General features: G+C 45.6%; 2 protein-coding genes across 7 annotated transcripts in view; one reads left to right on the top strand and one right to left on the bottom strand.

Annotated features, from left to right (window-relative positions):
* The first annotated feature begins 57 nt into the window (after nucleotides 1–57).
* Nucleotides 58–13449, top strand: FAM161B (FAM161 centrosomal protein B). Its single transcript, XM_045448161.1, has 9 exons — nucleotides 58–251; nucleotides 2401–2723; nucleotides 3767–4317; nucleotides 5903–6249; nucleotides 6556–6683; nucleotides 8600–8764; nucleotides 8970–9069; nucleotides 10954–11096; nucleotides 11861–13449. The coding sequence occupies exons 1-9, from the start codon at nucleotides 198–200 to the stop codon at nucleotides 11997–11999; spliced, it is 1950 nt and encodes a 649-aa protein (XP_045304117.1). The 5' UTR covers nucleotides 58–197; the 3' UTR covers nucleotides 12000–13449.
* The window catches only part of ZNF410 (zinc finger protein 410), a 49620-nt gene continuing 46436 nt past the window's right edge, over nucleotides 13365–16548 (bottom strand). For all 6 annotated transcript variants that reach the window (XM_045448169.1, XM_045448171.1, XM_045448174.1 and 3 more), the window contains one exon: nucleotides 13365–14165. In XM_045448169.1, coding sequence (XP_045304125.1) covers nucleotides 14127–14165 — 39 coding nt within the window. In that variant the 3' untranslated portion in view covers nucleotides 13365–14126. The remainder of the gene's footprint in view (nucleotides 14166–16548) is intronic.

The following is a 16548-nucleotide window of genomic DNA, read 5'->3' as shown; positions in this document are numbered from 1 at the left end:
TGCGCAAAGAGTAGGCCAATCAGAAAACGATCCTTGCCAACTTGGGCGGGAAGAATTAGAGGCTCCCTGGGAAGGGGGACTGGTTCAGGCATCCGCCTGGGAGCCAATCAGAGACCTGATCGCGTAGCTAGTGCAGCCACCGCAGCCAAAGCGTAGCACGCCGCTGTCACCGCCGCTTCTTTTTCTGCCCCGCGGAGATGACCGTCGGGAGGCCTCCGGGAGCCTCCGGCGGCGCTCAGTGGAGCCGGCAGGTGAGAGAGAAAGAGGAGAGGAATTCGGTCTGCGCCCGGAAAGGAGTCTCTAAAGAGAGGAAACTGTTTGTCATTGCCTTGGAGACAGAGACGTCAGGGGCGTGTCGCGGAGAGGTGTGGGATTAAAATCAGCAGCGTTTGGGGACCCGCAAGGGACTCTCTAACGGGTTGAGCGTTATGTTAGGCCCTTCATAGACCCACAGCAGTGGCCCTCGGTTTTCGCTTATCCTGTCAACTACCCTAAGACTAATAGTACTATTGTTGTCTCCATTTGGTAGAAAAGAAAACTGAGGCACAGAAGAATCCATACAGAAAGTAGATTGGTGGTTGCTTAGGGCAGGCTGGGAAGGAAGGGTCGAAAGGACTAGGGAAAATAGGGAATGACTGCTAAATGGTATGGGCTTTCTTTGGAGGGGGGGAGTGATTAAAATGCTCTAAAATTGTGACGGTTGCACAACTCTGTACTAAAACTCACTGAGTTGTATTCTTTCAGTAAGTGAGTTGTGTGAACTATATGGTGTCTCAATAAAGTCGTTTTAAAAATTTTTCCCTAAGATCACATGCTCCTCAGTAGCAGAGCAAGGGCTGGAGCACATACACACCTTTGACTCAGAATCTAGTGTTCTTTTCACTATTAGAGCTGGACCTTGGAGAACCCAGGAAAACCATCACCAATATCACCTGGAGGCCTGCAGCAGCCTATGCCTCACTGATTTCTTAGACGCAACTAGTCATTGTATACAGTCTAATCCTGGCCCCACACCAGCCTCTCTAAGGATATCTCGAGAATACCACTGTCCTCCAGCCACACTGGCCCTCTTTCTAACTCTCCAAGAGTCAAGTTTGTTCCTGCCTCAGGTCCCTGCTTTTGCATTTGCTGTTCCTTAGAACTCAGAACCCTCTTACCCCAGATCTTAGCAAGGCTGGCTCCCTCTCATCAATCAGATGTCAGTCCAAAACTCCTCCACAGCGAGAAAGTAAAGATCAGCCCAGGACTGAGAAAGTCCAGTTCAGACTGTAATGAGGCCAGCAGCCAGATTAGCAGAAAACAGGGTTTCTCAAAGGGCCACAGTGTGCCTACAAAGAGACCAACACCCCCTTCTAAATGATGATGCTTAACTACCAATTACCCAGCTCCACTTTGTTCTAGTTACCTCTTCAATAAAAATTGCTGTCACCCACTTACCAAAGTGTGCCCTCTTCATGACAGCATCCATCCAGAATGGATCCAGAGGCATCCACTCTCTTCCTCAGAATCATTCAAGAGAAGCCAACCCTAGAAAAAGCCCCTCCCCCACCCTCTTACTGAAAGTCCCCACTCTTCCCCCCGCCCCCACACAAGTTCCCTGTAATTTTTCCTGGTGTAATTTTTCCAATAAATTAATAAGCCTAACTCTGACTATAGATACATTCCTAGTGGCATTTGTGATGGGATTTTATCAACAGAAAAGCTTCCTAAAGCCACTTCATCTCTGTGTAATGTCACAATTTATGGCTTTTATTGAATTTATTATCATATACTTGTCTCTCTCCCTCTCATTAGAATGTAAGCTTCATGTGCTTGACTCGTTCTCAGCCTAATGCTCAGTGCACATAAGACACCCAAAAACTATTTTCTAAATGAATGGAGTACTTAAACCCAGTTGGGTTTCCACTTTCTACAACATTGTTCTTTCAGCTAGACCACATTGTCTGTCCTGTTGATTACTCATACCTAGTAACAGGTGGGATATTAGGTAGACTATTAGGAAAGCAGAGGTGTAGACAAAGGAAGCAGGAAAAAGAAGACTGGAAAAAAGTAGGTGAAACCCAAATAGGGCAAGGCCCAGAGTGTGGCCAAGGTCACGGGTAGGATTCCTGGAGTGCCGGGGGCAGAATGCATGATACAGAGTAAGTACTCTGCAAATGCTCACCGCACATGAAGTCGGGAACCAACGTTAGCCGTCTGCTTCCCTTTCCTGCCCTTCAACCAAGCATATGCCCACATACCAATTTGTGAAATGTCTTTAAAGCAAGGAATACATCTGATTCTTCTTCGTTCCTTCCCAGTTGCTAATATACAGAGACCTATTGAAAGTGAAATTAACAGTTAGGCTTTGAGAAAATTTGAAATTATAGTTGACCCACAGTCTTTTCTGTTTCGTTTTAGATATTTCCCCCCAAATCCTCCCCAGACACAGAGACGGAAGAAGAGCTGTCTGGGGATGGGCTGGTTTTGCCCAGGGCTGGCACACTCGATGACTTCCTCAGCCCGGAGGAGGAGACGGTTTCTAATTCTTCGGACTCCACTGGGAGCTTTTATGAGACCCTGCAGGTACTAAAGCCGAAAGGCAGGTGGTGCCTGTTGGAATCCCTTTATGAGAACCACCCAGACAGTGGCAAGGACTTCTCTGAAGACGATGAGGACCTGGAGAGTTTCTTCCAAGACAAAGGCAGGGTGAAGCCCGAGGCCCAGTACCCGGCGTCTCCGAGGTAAGGAAGGCCCTGCAGTTCAACAGCTGCTTCATGACTCTGGGCCTCATCCTCTTCCTCAGTAAAGTTGTCCCTTACCGAGGCTCCAGCTCAGAATCAGACCTTCGGAGCCAAACACATTCTGATTCCTACCCAGCAGCCCTAAATCACTTTGGATAACCCTTAGTCATTGGAAGCACTTGAATTGATTAAAGGGATGCCTTTGTCACTACCTCCCTGAGAATGGCAACAAGGTACGTTTACCTTGGCCCAGCCCTGTTATATGCGCCTACACCGTATCTTATTTTCTCCTCCCACTAACCCTGTAAGTAGCTATTATTTTTGCCATTCTCCAGATGAGGAAATTGAGGTTCCAAGCAAACCCTGCCAAAGGTCACACAGCTGGTAATTGTTTGAAGCAAGATTTGAACCTGGGTCTGACTCCAAAGCCTTGCTCTGCACCATTGCACTGTTCTCTCTCCCATATGAAGATAATGAAATGCAGGGCAACCGGTGGAACGTGAGACTCTTGATCTTAGGGTTGTGAGTTCGAGCCCCACATTGGGTATAGAGATGACTTAAAAAGAAAATCTTTAAGGGGCACCTGGGTGGCTCAGTCGGTTAAACATTCAGCTCTTGATTTCGGCTCAGGTCGTGATCTCACGGTTCGTGAGACTGAACCCGGAGTCAGGCTCTGGGCTGACAGTGCGGAGCCTGCTTGGGATTCTCTCTCACCCTCTCTCTGTTCCCCTCCCCCACTCACACACTCTTCTCTCTCTCTCAAAATACATAAACATTTTTTTAAACATTAAAAAATTAAATCTTTAAAGGAAAATATTAGAATGCAAAGTGGCAAATCTTGAATCAATTCTGAGGCAAGACTTCCAACTAGGGCTGCTAGATGGCCTGAGGGAAGGAGCGAGGCACAGGCCCAGACGCCTGCGGGGCTGTGTTAGGCTCAGGATCTAGCTGCCGTCTTCTGGGAGGGAGGTGTGGGAAGGAGCAGGAGGAGGAAAGGGCCTCCAGCCTGGCCTGGCCTCCGCACAGCTGCTTTCTCCCCCCAGGTGCAGCTCCCCACGGTGCTGCAGCTCCCTGAGCAGCCTTCCCTCCGACACTCCCAAGGTTCAGCCCCAGCCACCTTCAGGCTCCAGGCCTCCCTCCCAGCACAGAAGCATCAGCTCCTGGGCATCAACCATCACGGTCCCGCGGCCATTCCGCATGACACTGCGTGAGGCCCGGAAGAAGGCGCAGTGGCTGGCCTCACCTGCTTCCTTTGAGCAGGAGAGGACCCAGGCCCAGAGGCAGGCCCAGGAGGAGGCCGAGTGCCAGCGGCAGTTCCGGGCACAGCCTGTGCCAGCACACGTCTACCTGCCCCTCTACCAGGAGATCGTGGAGCGCAATGAGGCCCGCAGGCAGGCAGGGATCCAGAAGAGGAAGGAACGGCTCCTCTCTTCCCTGAAGCCCTTCAGCTTCCTCGTGAAGGACGAGCAGAGAAAAGAAGCTGCTAAACAGAGGGAGTTGGCTGCCACAGCTAAGGCCAACGTCCCCAAGCAGAATGCCACCAGAAGGATCCCCAAGTCCATTCTGGAGCCAGCCCTCGGGGACAAACTCCAAGGTAAAGACATCCTTCCCACCCTGCTGCCTCCTACCTGGGGAGTACCAAGACGTGCCGTGGAGACTTAGGCTCGGGGGGTCAGCCTGGCTTGGAGATAAGTTCATTGTTCGGGCGGACGGGCCTCAAGGCCACGCTCCATGCCGGTTGGGTCCGTCTGTATCATGGGGGAGCCCTGTAAGGAGTGGAGAGTGAGAGGTCATGCAGCCTTCTCCAAATTTGCCCTGATAACCTCTCTCTCAGAGAGTGGGTGTGAAGGCGTCTGCAGCAGCACAGGTACAAGAACAGAGAACCAGGGAGGCATCCAGGGACCAGCTTGGGCCGGTGCTACCACCAGCTGCCCCTGAGGGAAGCTCCTACCGCCTGCTCCCCCCCCTCCCCGATCCTGGTGACCTGCACATTTCAAGAAATGTGGTTCGATGAAAGGACTCAGGCTTTACTCATTTAGTAATGCGTCAAGCCCCAGGCACTCCTCTGTGTTCAATAAACAGACATGGAGTTTGTGGACAAGGGAGGAAGGAAGACAGATAACAGACAAAAAATTACAAATGTGATGAGTCATTTGCAAGGATTAGAGGTGGGAGCCTCCAGGGTCATATAGAGCACATAACAGAGGGACCTAACTTAGGACATGGTGAGGCGGTGGGGACAGATAGGGAAGGTCCCCAGGGAAAGTGAGCACTGAGGCTGACCCTGAAGGATGAGCAGTGTGTTTAATTCAGGGAAGACGGAGGAAGAGTGCATCAGAGAGAGCAGCGTGGAGGTAAGAGGAGGCTGAACACATTCAAGGGATGGGAGGAGGATGGAGGGTAGAGAAGAGGGAGCAGGGAGGGAGAGGCAGGCATGGGCCAGACCTGGGGGAGGGGGAGGAAATTTGGACTTTATCCCAAGGGCACTGGGGAGCCAACTGAAGGGTTTCAAACAGGGTGGCTCAGGATCAGGTCTGCAGCTCGGAAAGATCACTCTGATGCTATGGAGATGATTAAGGGGGAGGGACAGGACCGGAGGGATGCTGATCTATAGGACACTATGTCACCAGTTCAGCGGAGAGACTGAAATTAGCAGCAGGGATGGTAAAGAGAGGCCAGACTGGAACATGGTTAAAGAGGAGGAGACTGCAGGACGGGGGACTGATGAGAGAAGGCAGGCAGGAATGATTTGGGCAATAACCTGGGCCTCTGGGTGGATGGCGGGGCCCTTCCTTGAGCCAAGGAGACCGGCTCACCCCTCCGGCTTGGCCTCTGAAGGAGGAACCGCAGAGAGCGCTCAGTAAATGTAAATGGTGGCTGCCTCTGCAGCCTGCTGGCACATGGCAGGGTGTCCTGGTCAACATTTAGGAATGAGCTCTCTCCAGAAAAGAAGAAGCAAGCTGATTTGTAGTGTTTGCCACTTTCCCTGGTAAAAATACACCTATTCTGGCCAAGGTGGAGCTTCCCATATGATGTCAACTGGTTCACAAATCCTGCAAAGCTGGCAATCGGCTCCAGCACAATACTGCACTGGAGCTTTAGAGGGAACCTTCTCCAAACCTTTAGGTATGAGGCGGGGTCCCCTGTCACCCATCACCACCCTGACCTTTTCTCCACAGAAGCGGAGCTCTTCAGGAAAATTCGCATCCAGATGCGAGCCCTAGACATGCTCCAGATGGCCTCCTCCCCTATCATCTCCTCCAGCAGCCGGGCTGACCCCCAGCCTCGAACAGCTACCCGAACTCAGAAGGAAAAGCTTGGGTTTCTGCAGACTGACTTTGGATTCCAGCCTTGTGTGAATCCTGCCGTCCCTGACTACGAGGGCCTTTACAAGGCCTTCCAGAGAAGAGCTGCCAAGAGAAGGGACACCAGAGAGGTGACTCACAACAAGCCCTTCTTGCTGCGAACCGGCAGCCTGCGTCGCGCTCAGCGGCCCTGTGACACCACCACCTCTGGAGAGAGGAGGGTGAGAGCCCTGGGCAGTTACAGGAGGGTCCTGGCCTGAGACCCAAAATACAGGAATGGGCCGGGTCTCAACATATGGCACTTCTCATGACATTTTTGTTTTTTTAAAAACACTGGCTCAGCTGTTGGATCGATATCCTACTCTTGGCCTGGTAATAAACTTGGGAACTCATTACTCTTTCCTTAATCCCAGGGAAAAAAAAAAGATTCCTGGTCTGACTAGTCCTTCACTGAAATTGAATCCTCCTTACAATAGAAACTAATCACACGTTGCTGTCCCACCAATACCAGCCTTCGTTTCTTCTAGGACTCTCCACAGTCACCAGCCACACCCCTGCCAAGGAGTCGTTCTCTGAGTGGCCTTGCTTCTCTCTCTGCCAACACCCTCCCTGTGCACATCACAGATGCCACCAGGAGGAGGGAGTCTGCAGTCAGGTGAGTGGTCAGGCTTGAGATCTTGGCCCAGGACCAAGTTCAGTGGTCAGTGCTCAGATTCTGGCCCAAATGCTAGAAACCATCCTGCTGCTGGGCCTCCTCTCCTGTTACTACAGAGACCTAAATGGGTGGAAGGGAGTTCTCTGATCAGGACAGGAATACAGGTAACTCTCCACATGTAGTGATGGAGAACATCTGGCCATCATTCATGGGGGACTTATTCTGTGCCAGTCACAATGTTAAGGCTGGAGATACCTTATGGAGCCCATAGTTTAATAGCTAGTATGAAATATAGAAAATCAAAGAACTACTACTTTGTGAGTAGTGCAATGACAGGGAAATTCAGGGGACCTGGGAGGCTCTGGGCAGCCTGGGGCAGGGTTCTCTTTAATAGATGTCTGAAGAATGAGGAATTAGCCAAAGACTGGAAAGAAAGAAAGTTCCAGAGAGAACAACATAAGTGAAGACCCACAGATGAGAGAGGAAGCCATTAGGAATAGGAATTCAGAGAAACCTGTTGGCAGGTGGCTGACCCTGTCACAAAGAGAAGGCATCCACTGCACAGATTTGAGATTCTCTGGGATTCTGCTAGTTCAACCGAACTAGCAGAGTCGGTTGGGAAGCAGGAGCCTCCTTACTTTTTCATTCTTTAACTGGCCTCTGTCATGGTGTTGTTCTTGACGAGCCAGCGCCCCAGCAAGAGTTCCTCCACTAGACCTCTGAGCTGAGGTCAGCACGAAAGGTTGTGGTGTAACAAGCAGTTTAGCGCTGGGAGAGGACGAGCATCTAAGTGCTTTCCTGTGGGGCTAACCAACTTGGCTCTTTAGGCTCCACAACAGGGATTTTAGAAATATATTTAGAATCCAAGAGATACTCCCTTCTTCCTCAAATGTCATAGTCAGAGCTACTAAATCAAGGCTAAATGCATCGGTGTCCTGAGGTCCCAATAAGGTAGGCCTTATGGGCCAGAGGCTGGCCCCCCGAGGGGATATCCATATTTGCTTCCCAGCAGTGGGGAGTTTGATATAATAGCAGACTAAACTTTCATGCCTTCAAGCAAGAATCTTGGTGTTTTTTTTTTCTTTTTTTAAAAAATGTGTATTTTTGAGAGAAAGCATGAGTGGGGGAGGAGCAGAGAGAAAGGGAGACAGAGGATCCAAAGCGAGATCTGTACTAACAGCAGAGAGCCTGATGCGGGGCTGGAACGTGAGACTGAGCCACCCAGGCGCCCAGTTGTTTTCCCTCTATAGTACCTTGTCAAATGATACTTACACAGACTAAGTGCTTGCTATAAGTTAACCCCAAACTGTGCATGGAAAGAGGCCTATTTCCAGTTCTCTGTGGTCCCAAAGGACCACGAAACCAGGCACCTTCTAGCCCACTGTTTACAGTGTAGTGGTCAGGGGCAAAGGCTTGGGAGTCAGACATACTGGTTCTACTCCTGGCTTTTCCACTGGCATGCTGGGTAGCTTTGAGTGAGTGGCTTATCCTCTCCGAGGCTCGCTCTCCTCACCTATAAAAAGAGGGGCTTACAGTTCTTACCTCATCGGGCAGTTCTGGAGATTACAAAAGATAATTGATATAAAGCACTTGATTCTTTTCTGCTCTTGGTTCAGAGTAGAGTAGCTCAGCAAATGGCAACTATTAGTATTGTTTCCAGACAGGCCAGAAGCCTTAGTGTTAAGGATATTTTATTTCGGTTCAATTATTGAACTTCCCCTGGGGCAGAAAATCACCGTGTCCATAGTGCTGGGAAGGCTTCGTTTGCCAATCTCAAAATCCTATTCTTTCTGAAGCGCCAGTGTGGTAAATTACCCCACTCACAGAAAACACCATTTCACTTTCCAGAGGTTACTAAGAGTGCTTTTAATATACTCAAGTTGGTCATCTGTGTGTTTTTTGCCTCCTTTCTTCAGAAGTTCACTTGAAAAAAAGGACAAAACAGATGAGAGCACTCAGTGGTTGGAGATGCACAAAAAGAAGTGTCAAGCGATGTCTAAATCTGTGACCTTGCGTGCAAAAGCCATGGATCCTCATAAAAGCCTGGAGGAAGTCTTCAAAGCAAAGCTGAAAGAGAATCGGTCAGTGTCCTCCATGTGCCAAAGGGTATCTGTCTTGGGATCCAACAGATCATTGCCCTTGAAAGTAGGCTCCTATAATCGCACACAATCAAGGATTTAGTTTTGCTAGGCAGTTAGGAATTTACAATGTCTTTGGGAATTACTCTGCTTAATTGGAATGAAGGGTTGGAAAAAGAATTCATTCTAAAAATCTTGTTAATTCCAGGAACAATGACCGTAAAAGAGCAAAAGAGTATAAGAAAGAATTGGAAGAAATGAAGAAGAGAATACAAACAAGGCCCTATCTCTTTGAACAAGTCACCAAGGTAAAACTAAGCCATCACTCTTCTCTCTCAGTCTTGGATGAAAGTGCTTTTAGGAATGATGGAACAGAGGGGCACCTGGGTGGCTCAGTCAGTTAAGCCTCTGAGTTCGGCTCAGGGCATGATCTCATGGTTCTTGAGTTTGAGCCCCATATCAGGCTGGGTGCTGACAGCTCACAGCCTGGAGCCTGCTTTGGATTCTGTGTCTCCCTCTCTCTCTGCCCCTCCATCACTCATGCTCTATCTTTCTCTCTCTCTCAAAAATAAACACTTAAAAAAAAGAAATGATGGAAAAGTTTAATATCTGGGTATTAAACATTTCCTTGAGGATCAGAGATTCAAAATTGAGCCTGTTACCAATTTCCGCCCAAAGAAGTGGTGCAATGGTGAATGTTGCTTGGACTGATTTCACCCAAGACTAGACTCCAGAGGCATCTGTGAAGTGTTTCACTTCTGGGAGTGTTCGCTACAGTCTAGCTTTCACTAGACTGAGGGCTAGATGCCACATACACAGTAACAGTCTGGCTGTGTTAGTGAGAATATCTTTAATTTACTAATATCATCCCTTCCCCTGCGGTGCTGGTGCCCTGGGCATCCCCAGCCTCTAGAGCTGTGGCACATTTATAGGTCCCCAGAGGTTGGGATGCTCACAAGCACCCCAACAAGCCCTTTTCAGATTAAGTGGCTTTCAGGATGGAAGAATCATTTTAAGATGTTCTCTAGACTTTTAGGGAAGTTGGATCCAGTTGAGATCTCCTTAAGGGAGCTCTGGAGCTATCTGAACAGCCTTAGAAAGGCCACTATTCCTGGAAGTTTTGGGCTATATCAGGCTGTCGATCCCTCTTCTCTCTAGTTTCAGACAAAAATTGGAGTTCCCTAGTAACCTGGTTCCAACTGCTGGACATTATCTCCATCTTACAGCCAGTGTGTTATCTAGGCATTTCCTGAGTCCACCCCTCCCCACCCCCATACATACCACACACACACTTGCACACATGCTGGACTGTCTAGACTGGATTTACTTAGCAACTTGCATTGTTCAAAATCTCTCATAATGATCTCTCCTCTTTATGTTAATTCTTTCCAGCAAAGCTCACTCTCAGATCTCAACAGATCTTTCACCACTCTAGGAAAAATACAAAGTGCTCTATATGATTTTGCTACTAAACATTTAAATTAAAACAAAGAAATAACCTTTTTCTGGTCCACATACAGACCATCTATCCTGTTAAGAGTGTTACTAGTGCAGCTTATTTTCTATTTGTTATATATTAGTGTTCCTGATGATGGCTTGATTGCTTTTATTTATTTATTTATTTATTTATTTAAGTTTATTTTGAGAAAGGGGAGGGGCAGAGAGAGGTGGAGAGAAAGAGAATTCCAAGCAGGCTTTGCACTGCCGGCAGAGAGCCCTACACAGGGCTTGAGCTCACATATTGTGAGATCATAACCGGAGCTAAAATCAAGAGTCAGACACTTAACTGACTGAGCTACCCAGGTGCTCGTGGTTGCTTTTAAATCTTAAAACATTTTTAGTCCATTTTTTTCATCTGAGTCTTACTTGGTGGTCCAAAAATCTAAATCCTTGCTTCTCAAAGGTGTGGCTCCCAAATTCACAGTTGGCATCTCCTGGGAGTATTAGACACAGAGTTTCGAACCTTATCTAAGACCTACAAATGAGAATCTACATTATAACAAGATCTTCAGGTAGTTCCAATGCTCTTTAAGGCTTGAAAACAGGCTCTAAGTAATTTTCATGTAAATCTGTGCCTAGCACTAATGGGGATTGGGTTAGGGGACAATTTTAGGCATGTGGATTAAGCAAGTGATTTAGAATTACCTTGTAATTCACAAGACAGCTACAGCAGATTTGTTTCCATTCCACAGGACCTTGCTAGGAAAGAAGCAGAACAACGGTATCGAGACACCCTGAAGCAGGCTGGGCTGGATGAAGACTTTGTGAGGAACAAGGGTGAGGGCACCAGGGCTGTACAATGGAAGGAGCAGTCAGAAGTCCCTGAATGTCCCAGGTAATAATCTCACGTGCTCCTGTCACCCTGTGGCTCTCAGATTACGATCCCTAGTAATGCCCCTGGGAGGGACCTTTAGAACAGCCACACATATTTTGAGATCACAATCCTGTATTTATAGAATACTAACCCAGAGATCTCCAGATAATATATTTAAATTGGAAGAATAAGTGCAGTTGTTATTGTTAATAAAATATAACCATTGTTTATTAGGTTTAGGTTCCTTCGATTTGAAACAGATCATTTTTCCAATTCTAGTTCTAGGGCCATCAGTCAAGAATATTTTTACTTCACTTTTGAGGGACAAACATATATATTTTTACTTACTATAAAATGATAAAACTGCTTTTCTAACACTTTTTATTTTGTTTGCGTAATTGAAAGTAAAAACCTTTAAAGATGCATAATAAAAGGTATAATAAAAGGTATAATGTCCTAAACAAGCAAAGCCTGTCTCTTCCCCCCCAGCATGATCACTGTGGCTTGTTGAAATCTAGCACTCTTTAAAAAGTAACTCATTAGCACCACCCCTCCACTGGTATCAAAAGGGAGAAGAAAAACATAGTTATTGCCATTATTCTCAGCTTTGTTTCTTAAATCCTAATGGCTCCTCCCCTAATTCCTATCCCAGTTCTCCCCCTAGAAATTTAAATTTCCCTTTACACCCCATATAAAATAATGAGAATGTTGAAACCATCCTTAAGCCTTACATAATGCTTTAATTACAAACATTTTATTTCATAATGCTTTAATTTATTCTGTAGCACCCATGAAACTACAAAACTCGGCACCAGAAATCCACCGCAGGATTTAGAAGAATCTCTACAACAGCCTACAAGCCCCAAAAAAGAACTGGAGGAGCTGTCTCATGAATTGCTAGATAATTTCAAATCACTTGCTTAATCAGTAACACTTAAAATTACTGCTTTTCAATATTAAGTAACTAACTTGGGGTTGAGTCAAGGCGGGCAAAACTTGGCTTTTGAGCCAATGGCTACTCTTGGAGAATGAGGATAAGAAAAGTAGCAAGAAAAAAAGTAGCAGGTAACAAACAGGGAATGGTTTAAGCAGATCAAAGTGAAAAGCCTCAGGGTGGAGGATTCAGAGCAGAGTTAAGCATTCTTGCTTCTTGGGCTTCCTACTTAAAAAGGGAGCACACACCCAAATGCCTACAGGGGCCAGTTAGGAAACAAATGGATCACATGGGCTGGGTATAAGGTACACTATTAATAGCTAGAACCCAGGCTCAGAATTGCCAGATCAGCAACTGAGTTTTCAAACAGAAGCCAGGAATTTCCTGTTGGCAACCAATTAAAACATTACTTAGAAATATTGTGTGGGAAAACAAAACACTTGCAGGAAGACAAGTCTGCAACTTCTAGTACATGGTTTCTTAGCCTCAGTACTATTGATTTAGGGCCAGATGAGTGTGTCGGTGTTGGGTGTTGGGAGAAGGAGCTGTCCTGTACATTGTAGGACGTTAGCAGCATCCCTGGCTTCTACTCACTGGATGCCAGTAATGCCCTCTCCAGTTATGACAAAAATGTCCCTAGATATTGCCATATGTGGGGCAGTGGGCAGGCAAAAATGTTCCCAGTTAAGAACCACTGCTCTAGTATAAAAGTAAGGGCTACCGAAAATAAAAATTGGCATTTGAAGAATACAAGATATTGACATGAACTCAATCTACATAACAAAGGGTGATTATGCATGTCATTAACAACTTAAGAACTATAACTACTGAATTTAAAACGGCAGTTAATTTTTCCTGTTATCTGCTTAAAATATGCCACTGTGTGCATGGTATGTGTGTAAGCCTGAGGTTCATTTTCAATAAATGTGAAAATTCTGACAGCCATGATTTTCTACTAGTAAGCGGTCTTTGAAATACTTTTCTTCTCACCAGTGATAATTATTCTCTATCAGTAGCTGTGGATGATAGCAATAGTGCCTATTCTTACCAGAAGCCCCCAATTTCTCATGTTTTAACATTCTGGAAAATTCAAAAGTATATTATTGCCATTTTTCCAGACTCAGACATGGTCCTTTCTGGTGAAGACGGAGTGATACTACAATAACTACTATCTAGGTTTGCTAGTTAGAGATGAAGATGCTTATGTCATGTTCCCCAAGACTCCTGGGCTCAGTTTTACCTGTATGGAATCCAAAGGGTAAATCGGTGCCCTGTCTTAAAGGGAAAGACAGAACTATTTTCTTACTCTCCTCTCTGAGAAAACAAATTTTGTCCAAAACAAGGAGCCAAAGAACTTACTGGTCTGTCTTGTTTATTTAAAGGGAAAACAACTGAAGCTCTGAATCATGTGATAGTTAACTTTAAAAAAAAACAAACAAAAAGAAACCAAAAAACCCTTTTAACATGCTATCGTATATTCCATAAACAAAGAAAGCAAAGTGGCCAAGTAGAGGTGGATGTGACAAGATAGTACCTCAGCCTGGGCCAAGTAGGGATTCAAGTAATTTATTTTTTTGCAGCCCAGTGGCAGAGAGTCTCTTACTCAGGTTGCTAAAGGGAGAATGCCACAACAGAATTGACATCACTCCCTTCTCCAAAGCAACAAGGCATCTTGAAAGCTCAGCTTCTTGGTGAAGTTTTATGGTTGGTGGCAGGGCTTAGTTTATCCATGTGAAAAGACAGCTGAGTCTGGGATGAAAAGTCTTCAAAGGAAAACCCCTTCTCAACAGTCATACTGAAGAAATTTCAGCCAACACATAATCAAATTCACTTTTGGGAGAAGTCCATCCCAAAATTTTATAGTGGGAAGAGAGGTAGGTACAGTTACCCAGCCCACATTCACTGCTTTCTTCCTTGTCTGGATCAGATGTAGTTTGAAGAGAAGCTCTCCTACATTCATCTTCTATGTCAGGAAAGATGAACAGAGGCCAAAGCGGGGTCCTGTCTTTCACAGATTCATTTTGGTTCTGGCAGATCGTGAGCCATAAGCATCCTGTTCCCACTGTGTGCACTCTGGGATCAGACAGGGCTGCTCTTCCAGGAGTTGACACCCATGCTCATGTCCGTCTTTCAGTTAAATCTCCTTGGTTTAGTAACTGTAAAAGATTAAAACCAAATCTGGAATAGGCTACCACTGAATAATAGGAAAAATAATTCATACTAAGGAAAAGGTTTAAGTGGGAGTGGGGAATGCGCTACAGGGGTAAGTCAAGGGTATCTAGTTCCAAAGCAAGAGACATACGTAGACTGATAGATCTCTTTCATATCTTGGCCTTGGGACAGCATTTTGGCCTCTTCATGATGCTGGCATTTTCACTATGACAATAAGGTATCCCGAGTCCCTAAGCCAAACTATTGTTTGTGTAGTCATGTACTCACTAGTCAGTGATGGAGGCATGCCGAACTTAACAGATGTATCAGAAATGGTGGAATCCCAAATCTCCTGTCAGGCAGCGTTAGTCCAAGTACAGGCTGAAAGCTCAAGCAGAAGTAAGAGGAATGGGAGGCTACCCCAGTGAGTTCTATATGAGTTCCCACTCATAAGGAATCCAGGGATTCCCAGGGTCCAAAAGAATGTCTTCCCTATGATGAAGGGAGAAAGCCTGAGACTCCAAGAGGGTGGCAGCCAAAACAGACTTTCTACCCTACACTCAAGGCTTTCTGTTGCAAGTGTTGTTCTGTACAATTGATGAAACAGAGTTCCATTTTGTTATGAAAATGAGATGGGAATAACACAGTGAAATTCAGAATAAAAATGGCTTAGTAAAAATATAACCAGATAAATTCTTGAGCTGGGGGATAGATTTACTTGGTGATCTCAATTTGGGTAAAAGTAATTTATACAGTAGAATTTAATAATATGGAATTTAAAGAAATTTAAACAAAATTTAAAGAAAAATGTAAAAACTTAAACCACAAATTTCATTTGATGCTGTGTTGTTAGGATGTAAGAATGGTGTCTTTTAAATCCAGGTCAAGATCCAGATATTGGCACTCAAATTAGCAATGACACTTGATGAGAAATCTTAAAGAATTTGTAATTTGTTTTTTTCTTTTTTGGAAGACATTCTGATTTGTTGAAGGCTGGGTGGCAATCATTTATACTGGTTCCTGCGTTCGAGAATATGAGCTCAGTGTGGCTATAGAACCCCACTTGGGATGCCTTTTAGTCAGCAGAGGTCCCAAAGCCCTGGGGTCCCAATTGGGCCTGCACAATAAGTCCTCTATCTGATTTGCAGAAGGCTGGGTAACACTGAGGGCAAATAAAATTTCTTCAATCTGAACCATTTGAGTAAGATGTGGTTTTGATATATTTCCTATAATTTATTTTTTAAGAAGTTGTTTTTTTTTTTTTTTAAGTAGTGCTTAAAATTTTAAGTAGTGCTAAAAAATTACTTAGTTATTTTTAAGTAATCTCCATGCCCAACACGGGGCTTGAACTCACCACCCCGACATCAAGAGTGACATGCTCTACCAACTGAGCCAGCCAGGCACTCCTCCCATGATAATTTCTGATAATTGCTTTGGTTATTCTGATATTCTTGTTACGTTTTTACTTTTAGAGCCTATTTACAGGGGTCCAAGTAGAAGTGCACAAGTAGATTCTTACAGGTCTGATCTACAGCGTGTGATTATCTCCAAAAATTTGAAATAAGCATTGTTGTTTTAAGGACTGTAAATAGCCTTTTATCTGAGAATCTCTAAGGACTCAACATTCCTCACTCACTGGAGGAAGGTCAGTTAGTACCAGGACCTTGGATGAGGAAGAGAACTAAACCTGGAGGCTTGAGGGCCTTGTAGCTTTTAAAAATGAAGGTATCAGATGACGTGATAAGCCTGTCTCGATAAGGAAAAGGAGAGGAAGAGCAGTGGAAATGCCTGTGGTAAGAGGAGAAATAATAGAGGTAACAGTGAAGGAAACAAAAGAAGTGAGGCTCAGACAGACGGTGTGTTTATAAATACACAGGACCCGAGGACCCGAGGACCCGTGAGGGAAAAGTGATAATCTAGGACTTTCAGCCCCACTAAGGGCAGCACTTTCCCCTTGGTGTTAATATTTTCCTATTAAGGGTTTGGGGTTTCCACCATGAAACTGGGTATTTAGGGCCTGCAGACCCTCAGTGTCCTCCTGGAGGGAAGGCCAAGTTTTTTGTTTTTTTTTTTTATAGGTGATCTGTGTTACTGGGTCTGCCTGAGACTATGAGTGAGCATCACCTAGACAAGGACACAATGAAGCCAATTCCAAGACCCATGTGCCTAGGCCCAAGGGGAAAAAATGTGCTATTGCTGGACTTTTTGCATACACAAATCTGACCATGTCATACCTGCCTTAAAACCATGCAGTGGCCCCCCATTGCCCCTGGGATAAAATCATGTCCTTTAAGGCCCTTCAAGAGAGAAACTATCATAACTTTCCTGCTTTCACTTTTCATTCCAGCCCATCTCTCCATTCCACATCCCATCCTACTCAACCCTTTT

The sequence above is a fragment of the Leopardus geoffroyi genome, chromosome B3 (assembly GCF_018350155.1).
Source record: "Leopardus geoffroyi isolate Oge1 chromosome B3, O.geoffroyi_Oge1_pat1.0, whole genome shotgun sequence".
Classification (NCBI taxonomy): domain Eukaryota; kingdom Metazoa; phylum Chordata; class Mammalia; order Carnivora; family Felidae; genus Leopardus; species Leopardus geoffroyi.
Note: the sequence above shows the minus strand (reverse complement) of the source record. Positions and strands in the feature narration are given on the sequence as shown.

Excerpts from the sequence above, each read along its gene's own strand:
- FAM161B (XM_045448161.1), top strand. The coding sequence starts at position 198 with ATGACCGTCGGGAGGCCTCCGGGAGCCTCCGGCGGCGCTCAGTGGAGC. Across the intron at positions 8,765-8,969 it reads GCAAAGCTGAAAGAGAATCG|GAACAATGACCGTAAAAGAG; the intron begins GTCAGTGTCCTC and ends TGTTAATTCCAG. Across the intron at positions 11,097-11,860 it reads GAAGTCCCTGAATGTCCCAG|CACCCATGAAACTACAAAAC; the intron begins GTAATAATCTCA and ends TTTATTCTGTAG.